General features: G+C 40.6%; 1 protein-coding gene across 1 annotated transcript; it reads left to right on the forward strand.

Moving 5' to 3' along the window:
• The first annotated feature begins 2352 nt into the window (after positions 1-2352).
• Positions 2353-5968, forward strand: LOC133542113 (potassium voltage-gated channel subfamily S member 3-like). The gene is made up of 2 exons (XM_061885961.1): positions 2353-2474; positions 3845-5968. Exon 2 carries the CDS (start codon positions 3849-3851, stop codon positions 5337-5339), a length of 1491 nt encoding a protein of 496 aa, XP_061741945.1. The 5' UTR covers positions 2353-2474; positions 3845-3848; the 3' UTR covers positions 5340-5968.
• The last annotated feature ends 7698 nt before the right edge of the window (positions 5969-13666 follow it).

The raw sequence follows: 13666 nt of genomic DNA on the forward strand, positions 1-13666 counted from the left end.
TTATATTTTAATATAAACCATTGTTTCTTTCCTTCACACCGTGTCCGAGCCCGACTGCATCAAGAGAGAACGAACCTGCATCATGATGCCACACAATCGTCACATCTAGTCTCTTACTTGAATGAGATAAATAAAAATGTATTTGATATTTTACGGTAATGTGTTAATAATTTCACATATAAGTCGCTCCTGAGTATAAGTTGCACCCCGGGCCAAACTATAAAACAAACCCGTGCCTATAGTCCGAAAAATACGGTAACTCAGAGCCCCAAAAAAAGTGCATAAAAAATTTTTTATGTCATATTATTGCACACATCCTTTAATCAACTTCAGTCATGATTTTTAATGAACAGAATAAAAATGTCAGCAACCCGTGGCTCTGGATGCAGCTCTTGACATGTTTGCTTTTACTACTTGCAATTTCCTTCTGTCCTTGAAGGTTTATTGCTTCATGTCGCTCCTCTCCTGATCATGTTGCATGACAGGATCCACGGACTACGATCACAAAATACACCAGTCATGCTCACTATATTTGCTCGCCGACTGAGCCACTGAGAAAGCGAGGTTCACACGCGAACCAACACTTACTAAGTAAATCAAATGAAAAACGGCATCTATTAAGTGTACTAAGTTCATGTTAATAATGACATTGAATCACTGGCATGTATGGTGCAAGAATGTCCATGCAAATGATCAGTTGCAGGGTCAAACATTTTTTTGGAAATGTGACGTTTGAGTCGCATGACAGCGTTCGTGCAGTCGGCGATGCAATCGTGCACAGGTGTCAAACTCGAGTCAGATCTGGCCTGCCACATCTATTTGTGTGGCACCCCCGAAAGGGTGGAAATAATATGTGTAAATAAAGTTCTTCATCTTTTCTTAATAAATATATTACAAAAATAAATATACCGCGTAGAACATGGGTATCAAACTCTGGCCCGCGGGCCAAATTTGGCCCCGTTTCCATATGAGTTGGGAAATTGTGTTAGGTGTAAATATAAACGGAATACAATGATTTGCAAATCCTTTTCTACCCATATTCAGTTGAACACACTACAAAGACAAGATATTTGATGGTCAAACTCCAACTTTATTTTTTTTTGCTAATAATAATTAATTTAGAATTTCATGGCTGCAACACGTGCCTAAGTAGTTGGGAAAGGGCATGTTCACCACTGTGTTACATCACCTTTTCTTTGAAAAACACTCAATAAACATTTGGGAACTGAGGAAACTAATTGTTGAAGCTTTGAAAGTGGAATTCTTTCCCATTCTTGTTTTATGTAGAGCTTCAGTCGTTCAACAGTCCGGGGTCTCCGCTGTGGTATTTTACGCTTCATAATGCGCCACACATTTTCCATGGGAGACAGGTCTGGACTGCAGGCGGGCCAGGAAAGTACCCGCACTCTTTTTTTACGAAGCCACGCTGTTGTAACACGTGCTGAATGTGGCTTGCCATTGTCTTGCTGAAATAAGCAGGGGCGACCATGAAAAAGACGGTGCTTAGATGGTAGCATATGTTATTCCAAAACCTGTATGTACCTTTCAGCATTAATGGTGCCTTCACAGATGTTGACCGAAGGAAGAACGGGTCAGAACGCAACAATTTGGGGGCTCGTCCGACAAGACCCACTGTTATTCTTTGTGTTTTAACACTTCGTAAGTTGTGTGGTACTCAGTTTTTTTTTTGTTTTTTTTCTTTTTTCTATTTGGTGTTTCAATTGGTTTTACCCTTTAAAATCTTTTTTAATCATATTTATTTTTATATTGTTTTTGTATTAGTTTTAATTTTATTTAGTCATTGGTGGAGCTGAGGATAATATTTGAATATTGTTTTATTATTGTTGTGCAGCACTTTGGAAACATTTATGTTGTTTAAATGCGCTATACAAATAAAGTGGGTTGGATTGGATTGAACATAAAGTTATCAGAAATCAACTTTTTGGTTAAATAAATAAATGCAAAAGAATAAATTAAACCAAAATGTTGAGTTAAAATAACTCAAATAAGAGGTTCATCCTTTTCGAAACCAGCAGTTGCGTTAAAATTGGGTTATTTTTTAACCCAACATTTCTTAGTGTGTGCACACTAAAAAATGCTGGGTTATTTTGATAACCCAATTTATGAGTTGCTAGTGTTGGGTTAAATTTTGGAGTTATTTTTATAAAAAGTCCTTAAAAAAACAACTAACTGTATCTGGCTTGGCTACATTTCTGGTATTTATGCCGAGGCCAGCCAGTAGGATGATGTCACGGGGGCCGTGACATCATCCCATATATCAACATCCTCCCTCCCGCCTCCTCTCCTCCTTCCCGGCCCCTCCCTACAAGGATACAAAAGACAGCTAAGAGGCGCCGGCCGCGTCGTTCCGCTCGCATCTCTTCCGTGAAGCCGCCTCTGCGCTCCCACGGGACGAGAATGTGAGGGTGCTTCAAAGTTGGATTGGATGGAAAGTGAGAGCCGCCAAATTCCTGGTAGGTTTCCTCTTTTTGCTGTCGCTTTAAATTAAAAGTTAATAGACCGCAGAGTGAGCCCTCGCTTTGTATGGAAGCGCGTTATTAATAATGCAAAGTATATTTTTTGCTTGTGGAGTTGGCAATTTAAAGGTGATAATCCTGTTGAGCTCACCCTGAAGTGACAGTTCTCCGCATGAAGCATTTCCTGTGTGTGTCTTATTGATTCCTGTGCTTCAGAGGACTAATGTATTCTACAAACCCCGTTTCCATATGAGTTGGGAAATTGTGTTGGACGTAACTATTAACAGAATACAATGATTTGCAAATCTTTTTCAAACCATATTCAGTTGAGTGCACTACAAAGAAAACATATTTGATGTTCAAACTCATAAACATTATTTTTATTTTTTTTTGCAGATAATGGCTGCAACACGTGCCAAAGTAGTTGGGAAAGGGCATGTTCACCACTGTGTTACATCACCTTTTCTTTTAACAACACTCAATAAACGTTTGGGAACTGAGGAAACTAATTGTTGAAGCTTTGAAAGTGGAATTCTTTTCCATTCTTCTTTTATGTAGTGCTTCAGTCGTTCAACAGTCCGGGGTCTCCGCTGTCGTATTTTACGCTTCATAATGCGCCACACATTTTCCATGGGAGACAGGTCTGGACTGCAGGCGGGCCAGGAAAGTACCCGCACTTTTTTTTTTACGAAGCCACGCTGTTGTAACACGTACTGAATGTGGCTTGGCATTGTCTTGCTGAAACAAGCAGGGGCGTCCATGAAATAGACGCCGCTCAAATGGTAGCATGTGTTATTCCAAAACCTGTATGTACCTTTCAGCATTAACGGTGCCTTCACATATGTGTAAGTTATCCGTGCCTTATGCACTAATGCACCCCCATACCATCACAGATGCTGGCTTTTGAACTTTGCGTTGATAACAGTCTGGATGGTTCGCTTCCCCTTTGGTCCAGATGACACGATGTCGAATATTTCCCAAAAAAATTTAAAATGTGGACTCGTCAGACCACAGAACACTTTTCCACTTTGCATCAGTCCATCTTAGATGATCTCGGGCCCAGAGAAGCCGGCGGCGTTTCTGGATGTTGTTGATAAATGGCTTTCACTTTGCATAGTAGAGCTTTAACTTGCACTTACAGATGTAGCGACGAACTGTATTTAGTGACAGTGGTTTTCTGAAGTGTTCCTGAGCCCATGTGGTGATATCCTTTAGAGATTGATGTCGGTTTTTGCTACAGTGCCGTCTGAGGGAGTGGAGTGATTTCTCCACGTAATTTCCCAACTCATATGGAAGCGGGGTTTGTACAATAACACAGCATGTTGCTCTCCGAGTCTTGACTTTCTGTTTTTTCTGCGCGTCCTCAGGACCATGGGGTACGGGCAAATCCTCCACAAGCGCAGCTATGAGGAGGACCAGCTTCACCTCAACGTGGGCGGTCTCCGCTTCCAGGTGGATGGAGACGTGCTGCTCCGCTTCCCTAACACGCGCCTGGCTCGCCTGTTGTGCTGCCGCAGCGAGGAGTCCATCCTGGAGCTCTGCGACGACTACAGCGCCGCCGACCGGGAGTACTATTTCGACAGGAACCCCCGGGTTTTCCTCTGCGTCCTCAACTTCTACCAAACGGGGCGGCTCCACATGATGGAGGAGCTGTGCGTCTTCTCCTTTAGCCAGGAGATCGAGTACTGGGGCGTCCAGGAGTTCCACCTGGCCAACTGCTGCAACAACTGGTACCACGAGAGGAAGGAGTACATCACCCACCGGGACTGGGACGCCAGCAGCGAAGACGGCCAGCCCAGCCTCAACTCCTCCTTGGAGGAGCTCTCGGTGCTGGATCAGGACTTGGACAAGTTCAAGGGCGCCTGGTGCGCCGAGGTCAGGAGTTACGTCTGGCTCAGGCTGGAGGATCCGGGTCACTCCCGAGCCTCCAAGGTCATCGCTTTGGCCTCGCTCAGCGTGGTGTTGACCTCCATCATCGCCATGTGCGTCCACAGCATGCCGGAGTTCCAGCAAGTGGACGACAACGACAGACCCATCGAGGACCCCGTCCTCGCCATCCTGGAGGTGATCTGCATCATCTGCTTCTCCGCCGAGTTCATCATCCGGCTCTTTGTCGCTCCCTCCCGCCGGAAGTTCCTGGGGAACCCGTTGAACCTCATCGACGTGGCCTCCATCTTGCCGTTTTACGCCACCCTGGTCTTGGAAAACTCGGACGAGGAGAGCGCCGAGGAGAACGAGGACCTGGAGAACATGGGGAAGGTGGTGCAGGTCCTCCGTCTCATGAGGGTTCTCCGGATCCTCAAACTAGCCCGCCACTCAATCGGGCTCCGGGCGCTGGGGGCCACCGTGCGGCACAGCTACAACGAGGTGGGACTGCTTCTCCTCTTCCTCTCTGTGGGGATCTCCATCTTCTCCGCACTTATCTACTTCGCGGAGAAGGAGGAGCCCGACACGGACTTGGGCACCATTCCCTCCGGGTGGTGGTGGGCCACAATCACCATGACCACGGTGGGCTTCGGCGACACCTGCCCGGTGACTCTCGCCGGCAAGATGGTGGCCACCCTGTGTATCATCTGCGGACTCCTCGTAGTGGCGCTGCCGGTCACCATCATTTTTAATAAGTTCTCCAAGTACTACCAGAGGAACCAAGCCATGGAGAGGCAGTGCACCCCTAACCCGGAGAGACAAGACCCCGACCTTCCTTACTACAACATCCGGGACTTGTTCACTGACAGCGTGTACCCTTTCATCGGGGATATCACCTTTGGGAACAGTGTCAGCAGCCTAGGCGACCATACCGATGCTTCCAGCCCGCATGATGCGGACATGTGCAATATTGACACCGGTCCAACTCCGGAGTAAAATCTCTGTCTCTCTCAGAGATATATTCCCACAAGGGATGCAACAATTACGTACGATTGTAAAAAGTTAAAGGCCTACTGAAATGAGATGTTCTTATTTAAACGGGGATAGCAGGTCCATTCTATGTGTCATACTTGATCATTTCGCCATATTGCCATATTTTTGCTGAAAGGATTTAGTAGAGAACATCCACGATAAAGTTTGCAACTTTTGGTGCTGATAAAAAAGCCTTGCCTGTACCGGAAGTAGCAGACGATCTGCGCGTGACGTCACGGGTTGTGGAGCTCCTCACATCTGAACATTATTTACAATCATGGCCACCAGCAGCGAGAGCGATTCGGACAGAGAAAGCCACGATTTCCCAATTAATTTGAGCGAGGATGAAAGATTCGTGGATGAGGAAAGTGAGAGTGAAGGACTAGAAAAAAAAAGACTATACAGTCAGAAGGATTCAGATATTGCTAGACCAGGGGTCACCAACGCGGTACCCGCGCGCACCAGGTAGCCCGTGAGGACCAGATGAGTCGCCCGCTGGCCTGTTCTAAAAATAGCTCAAAAAGCAGCACTTACCAGTGAGCTGCCTCTATTTTTTCACTTTTATTTATTTACTAGCAAGTTGGTCTCGCTTTGCTCGCCATTTTTAATTCTAAGAGAGACAAAACTCCAATAGAATTTGAAAATCCAAGAAAATATCTTAAAAGAATAATAAATACATTTTAATTTAATTCTTCACTTTAGCTTCTTGTTTTTCGACGAAGAATATTTGTGAAATATTTCTTAAAACTTATTATGATTAAAATTCAAAAAGATTATTCTGGCAAATCCAGAAATTCTGTAGAATTAAATTGAAATCTTATTTCAAAGTATTTTGAATTTCTTTTAAATTTTTTGTTCTGGAAAATCTAGAAGAAATAATGATTTGTCTGTGTTAGAAATATTGCTTGGTCCAATTTGTTATATATTCTAACAAAGTGCAGATTGGATTTTAACCTATTTAAAACATGTCATCAAAATAGTAAAATTAATCTTAATCAGGAAAAATTACTGATGATGTTCCATAAATACTTTTTAAATTTTTTTTTAAAAGATTCGAATTAGCTAGTTTTTCTCTTCATTTTTTTCAGTTGATTTTTAATTTCAAAGAGTCGAAATTGAAGATAAACTATGTTTCAAAATTTAATTTTCATTTTTTTCGTCTTTTCTCCTCTTTTAAACCGTCCATTCGAGGGTTTTTTTCATCATTTATTCTCTACAAAAAACTTTCAGTAAAAGAATAAAAAATGTACGACGGAATGAAAGACAGAAATACCCATTTTTGTATATATATATGTATATATACATTTATTTATTAAAGGTAAATTGATTAAATTGACTATTTCTGGCAATTTTTTTAAGTGTGTATCAAACTGGTAGCCTTTCGCATTAATCAGTACCCAAGAAGTAGCTCTTTATTTCAAAAAGGTTGGTGACCCCTGTATGAGACACATTTACTAGGATAATTGTGGAAAATCCCTTATCTGCTCATTGTGTTACTAGTGTTTTAGTGAGATTATATGGTCGTACCTGTACAACCTGAAGGTGGGCCCAGCACCTTTCTTCGCAAGGGACCCCCTTCGAAACACGATCTTTCGAAATGATCGCTGCATAATACACATTGTACTTTGTGTGTGTGGTCCAATCCAACCGTGTTCGCTTGACCGCTCTGTTCCATAGTAAAGCTTCACCCTCATCTTTCGGGAATGTAAACAATGAAACACCAGCTGTGTTTGTGTTGCTAAAGGTGGCCGCAATACACTGCTTCCCACCTACAGCTTTCTTCTTTGACGTCTCCATTATTCATTGAACAAATTGCAAAAGATTCAGCAACACAGATGTCCATAATACTGTGGAATAATGCGATGAAAAGAGGCGACTTTTAGCTGGGAACGGTGCTCGAACAAAATGTCCTCTATAATGCGTGACGTCACGCGCACGCGTCATCATACCGCGACCTTTTAGCATGATACGTCCGCGCGAAATTTAAAATTGCAATTTAGTAAACTAAAAAGGCCGTATTGGCATGTGTTGCAATGTTAATATTTCATCATTGATATATAAACTATCAGACTGCGTGGTCGCTAGTAGTTGCTTTCAGTAGGCCTTTAAAGTACCGCTGATAGTCACACAACACACTAGATGTGGTGGAATTACCCTCTGTATTTAACCCATCCCCTTGTTCCACCCCCTGGAAGGTGGAACAACGGCAGCAGTTGTGGCCGCGCTCGGGAATCACTTTGGTATTGACACGGTTTCACGATTATTACACATAGATTCATTTCACGACAAAAAATAGTGAAATCACAGACATTCTTAACAATTGATTGGGCCTCTAGCATCCCCCAACAAATTTCTGTTTCTCAGTTAGGCTGTGATTCAGTTGTAATGCACTTTTCCACCACATGAGGCAGTAATTACACCAGCAAACAAAGGTCTGGAGCTAAATCCAGAGAAGTTTCTAAAGCGCAAAAAATGTGACTTCAGTGGTGAAGCTGTGTTTTCATTTGCACTTTAATCTTATTGACAGTTTAACTGAGAAACATGTTAGTTAATACTATCTGTTATTAATCGGGTTGGAATGTATTTATTTTTGTATGCAAAAAGTGTTTATGAATCCCTTCTTTTGCAATATATTTGATTAGCATTTGTTTTTGTAACCAGCCTGACGTAAGCCTTGATAATAATATTGGTGATCAACACATTCTTTCAAATTATTTGACAAGGTACATCCTGTTAAACTGTGAGTAGGTTACCGTATTTTACGGACAATAAGGCGGACTTAAAATCTTTCTTTTTTTTCCTTCCTAAAACTCGACTGTGCGCCTTATAACCCGGTCCACCTAATGTACAGAATAATTCCGGTTTTGCTTTCCGACCTCAAAGCAATTTTATTTGGTGCATGGTGTAATGATAAGTGTGACCAGTAGATGGCAGTCAAACATAAGAGACACGTGTAGACTGCAATATGATGGCAATATTACTCAAGTAAACAAGGCCAACATTTTATATGATCCATTGAAAATATAGAACATTCGACCTCGAAGCCATTTTATTTGGTATATAGTGTAATGATAAATGTGACCAGTAGATGGCAGTCAAACACAAGAGACACGTGTAGAGTGCAATATGATGGCAATATAACTCAAGTAAACAAGGCCAACATTTTATATGATCCATTGAAAATATAGAACATTCGACCTCGAAGCAACTTTATTTGGTACATGGTGTAATGATAAGTGTGACCAGTAGATGGCAGTCAAACATAAGAGACACGTGTAGACTGCAATATCATGGCAATATGACTCAAGTAAACAACGCCAGCATTTTATATGTTCCATTGAAAATATAGAACATTGGTCCTCAAAGTAATTTTATTTTATGCATGCTGTAATGATAAGTGTGATCAATAGATATCAGTCATACAGAAGAGATATGTGTAGACTGCAATATGACTCAAGTAAACAAGGCCAACATTTTATATGATCCACTGAAAATATACAACATTCTGGTTTCGCTTACCGACCTCGAAGAATTTTATTTGGTACATGGTGTAATGATAAGTGTGACCAGTAGATGACAGTCAAACATAAGAGACACGTGTAGACTGCAATATCAATGCAATATGACTCAAGTAAACGCCAACATTTTATATGTTCCATTGAAAATATAGAACATTCGATGTCGAAGCAATTTTATTTAGTACATGCTGTATTGATAAGTGTGAGCAGTAGATGGCAGTCAAACATAAGAAACACGTGTAGACTGCAATATGACTCAAGTAAACAAGGCCAACATTTTATATGATCCATTGAAAATATACAACATTCTGGTTTTGCTTACCGACCTCAAAGCAATTTTATTTGGTACATGGTGTAATGATAAGTGTGACCAGTAAATAGCAGTCAAACATAAGAGATATGTGTAGACTGCAATATGATGGCAATATGACTCAAGTAAACAACACCAACATTTTATATGTTCCATTGAAAATATAGAACATTCGATGTCGAAGCAATTTTATTTAGTACATGCTGTAATGATAAGTGTGACCAGTAGATGGCAGTCGAACATAAGATACACATGTAGACTGCAATATGACTCCAGTAAACAACACCAACATTTTATATGTTCCATTGAAAATATGGAACATTTTACGTCAAAGCAATTTTATTTAGTACATGGTGTAATGATAAGTGTGACCAGTAGATGGCAGTGAAACATATTTGACTCTTGTAGACTGCAATATGATGGCAATATGACTCAAGTAAACATCGCCAACATTTTATATGTTCCATTGAAAATATAGAACTGTCCGGTTCCGCCTACCGACCTTGAAGCAATTTTATTTGGCACATGGCGTAATGATAAGTGTGACCAGTAGATGGCAGTCAAACACAAGAGACACGTTTAGACTGCAATATGATGACAATATGACTCAAGTAAACAACGCCAACATTTTATATGTTCCATTGAAAATATAGAACATTCTGGTTTCACTTACCGACCTCTAAGCAATTTTATGTGGTACATGGTGTAATGATAAGTGTGACCAGTAGATGGCAGTCAAACACAAGAGACACGTTTAGACTGCAATATGATGACAATATGACTCAAGTAAACAACGCCAACATTTAATATGTTCCATTGAAAATATAGAACATTCTGGTTTCACTTACCGACCTCTAAGCAATTTTATGTGGTACATGGTGTAATGATAAGTGTGACCAGTAGATGGCAGTCAATATATATATATTTTGTGTGTGTATATATATATATATATATAGGTTGATTGGCAACACTAAATTGGCCCCTAGTGTGTGAATGTGAGTGTGAATGTTGTCTGTCTATCTGTGTTGGCCCTGCGATGAGGTGGCGACTTGTCCAGGGTGTACCCTGCCTTCCGCCCGATTGTAGCTGAGATAGGCGCCAGCGACCCCGAAAGGGAATAAGCGGTAGAAAATGGATGGATGGATGGATATATATATACACTAACCTATTGATTAACCATCTAAAATGATCACTGATGCGGACACGCTTGTTACAGGATACTTTCTAGTCTGCTTCTGCCCTGGAGACTTTGCATCTAAGTAATATGCAACTTTTAATTGAGACCGGTCTATATTCATATTGCAATATTGTTCAATTAGGACACTTTTCTAGCTTGAGTGTTTATCTGTTGTGTAGCTGCTATTTATAACCTACGTCAAAGTCAAGGCCCGCAAGCCGATTAAATGATTTATGATATTTGATTAGTATTAGAACCGGCCCGCAGGCCACAGCCGCCTGGTGCTGTTTTGCACTCACCAACACTCAATTAGTTTTGGCGCTAGGAATTTTCCAAATGGGGTTCCCAGTGACCCCATCAAGTCCTAAAAAATTTTTGGGGTCCCACTTTTTTTGTAAGCGTTTTGAAAACAACTGATTAATGTATGCATTATCCTGTCATATCCCACATTCTATATTGTTGTTTTGGAAAAAAGGTTGTCATAAACCAGGGGTGTTAAATTAGTTTTAGCTCTGGGGCCCCATGGAGGAAAAATGTGTGCACACGCATGGCGTTAAAACTCAAAAACTAAGACAACTTCAGGTTGTTTTCTTTGCCTTACTTTGGCCAAAAAACACCTTCTGAAAATATTGCAATAAAAATGTGGAAGAAAATAAAATTAGGTCGAGTTTAGATCCATGAAGGAAAGAAGAAAGTGAATGAATGTTTATTACTGAATACATTTACATTTGCATAAAATATTTGTTTTATTTAGTATTTTTATTTATTTTTACAAACGTTTATGACAGAGGTGTCAAAGTCATTTTCATTGAGGGCCACTTTTTTTTTTAATTAACTCAAATTATGCATAACCTGTGAATAATCATGATTAATCGAAATGCATAAATTAGATTTTTTTATGTATAACTTGCTTTAAAACCATGAATAAAGGCAGATTTTTAACTTTCATGATATTGTTTTTATCTCACAAAAATAGTTTCGCAATGCAGCATCCATCCATCTGTCCATTTTCTACCGCTTGTCCCTTTTTTAAGGTCGCCGGGGATGCTGGAGCCTGTCCCAGCTGCACACGGGCGAAAGGCAGGGGTGGACCCCGGACAAGTCGCCACCTCATCGCAGGGCCAACACAGAGAGACGGTATATAATAATACAATTGGCATGATCCATCCATCCGTTTTCTACTGCTTATTCCAGGGGTCCCCAAACTTTTTGACTCGGGGGCCGCATTGGGTTAAAAAAATGTAGCCGGCGGCGGGGCTGTAAAATATGTATCATGTCAGGAAATAACACAGAGGGTATTTCATCCCTACAAGCCTGTTTCGCAGGTTTCCCGGCTCTTCAGGGGATTTTATAATAACATAGGCTCCAGCACCCCCTGCGAACATGAAAGGGATTAGCGGTAGAAAATGGATGGATATATAATAACATCCCCGGAAGAGCAGAGAAATCTGCGAAACCGGGGATTTTATAATAAAGTATATAATAAAATCCCCTGCAAAACAGGCTTGTAGGGATGAAATAGCCTCTGTGTTTTTTCCTTACCTAACGTATATTCCGTTCTACTCCGGTACAGTAACCTTGTTTATATATATATATATATATATATATATATATACACATATATATATATATATATATATATATATATATATATATATATATATATACACATATATATATATATATATATATATATATATATATATATATATACATCCATATATATATATATATATATATATGTATATATACAGTTGTGATCAAAATGATTCAACCCCCACACAATTTTTGATGTTTTAGCAAGTTGGACATTTATTTCGTATTTTGTTTATAGTCATATCAAATAAAAATGTGCCAAATAGACAAATGCAACTTAAATTGTAACACTGTATTTTACAAAATACCAAAAAAGGACATTTTTCTTAATATGTCATTGACAAAATGATTCAACCCCTTAGTTCCATGCATCTTTAGTACTTAGTAGAACACCCTTTGGCAGTAATGACATCCTTCAAAGGTGATACATAACCGGACACAAGCTTCTTGCAAGCATCTACAGCTATTTTAGCACATTCCTCTTGGGCAAAGGCCTCCAGTTCATTCATATTCTTGGGCTTGTGTGCTGCAACTGCCTTCTTCAAGTCCCACCACAGCTTTTCTAGAGGATTTAGGTCTGGCGACTGTGAAGGCCACTCCAGAGTCTTCCAGCCCTTCTTCTGCAACCACTCTGCAGTTGATTTGGAGGTATGCTTGGGATCCTTGTCCTGTTGGAAGGTCCAACGTCTCCCAAGCCTCAGCTTCGTCACTGACTTCATGACATTTGCAGCTAATATATCCTGCTAGGAAATAGAATTCATAATGCCTTGAACGCGCTGGAGATTCCCGGTACCTGAGGCAGAGAAACAGCCCCAGAGCATGATTGACCCCCCCACCATGCTTAACAGTAGGCCAGGTGTTCTTCTCTTTGTAAGCTTCATTTTTTCTCCTCCAGACATAACGTTGATTCGTAGGCCCAAAGAGTTCCAGTTTTGTCTCATCACTCCATAGAACAGTTTTTCAAAACCTTTGGGGTTTGTCCAGATGATTTTTGGCATACTGGAGTCTATTTTTCTTGTGCCTGGTATTCAGTAGTGGGGTGCGCCTGGGAGTTCTGGCATGGAGGCCTTCATCTCGTAGTGCGCGCCTTGTTGTCTGGGACAAAATCTGCGTTCCCCCCTCTGCAATGTCCTGTTGTTGGGTTTTTCACCACTTTACGCTTCAAATACCGGACAGCAGTTGCACACAGCATCATCTTTCTACCACGCCCAGGTAGTGTTTCCACTGTCCCTTGAGCTTTAAACGTGCAAATTATGCTCCCAACTGTGTCTGTGGGAATGTGTAATGTCTTTGCTATTTTCTTATATCCATATCCTTTCTTATGAAGATAAATGACCTCCTCTCTTGACTTCTTTGACCACTCCCTGGACTTCACCATGTTGCAAATACACCATTGACCATCTACAAGAAGCTGAGCATCACAGTCTTTTTCAATCAGTTTAATTGTTGCTTGTTATGGTTCTAATCACATCTACAGGTTTTTTCAACACCTGATTGAAAACACCTTACTCAAATTCTGTTCTCAAGAGTTATGATCTTCAAGGGGTGGAATAATTTTGTCAATGAGATATTAAGAGAAATTACATTGTTTGGTATGTTACAAAATACAATGTTGTAATTCAAGTTGCATTTGTCTATTTAATGCATCTTTATTTGATATGACTATAAACAAAATACGGAATAAATGTCC

This window comes from Nerophis ophidion, linkage group LG24, assembly GCF_033978795.1.
Source record: "Nerophis ophidion isolate RoL-2023_Sa linkage group LG24, RoL_Noph_v1.0, whole genome shotgun sequence".
Classification (NCBI taxonomy): domain Eukaryota; kingdom Metazoa; phylum Chordata; class Actinopteri; order Syngnathiformes; family Syngnathidae; genus Nerophis; species Nerophis ophidion.

What these genes read in the sequence shown, in the direction of transcription:
- LOC133542113 (XM_061885961.1), top strand. Translation starts at nt 3,849, where the DNA reads ATGGGGTACGGGCAAATCCTCCACAAGCGCAGCTATGAGGAGGACCAG.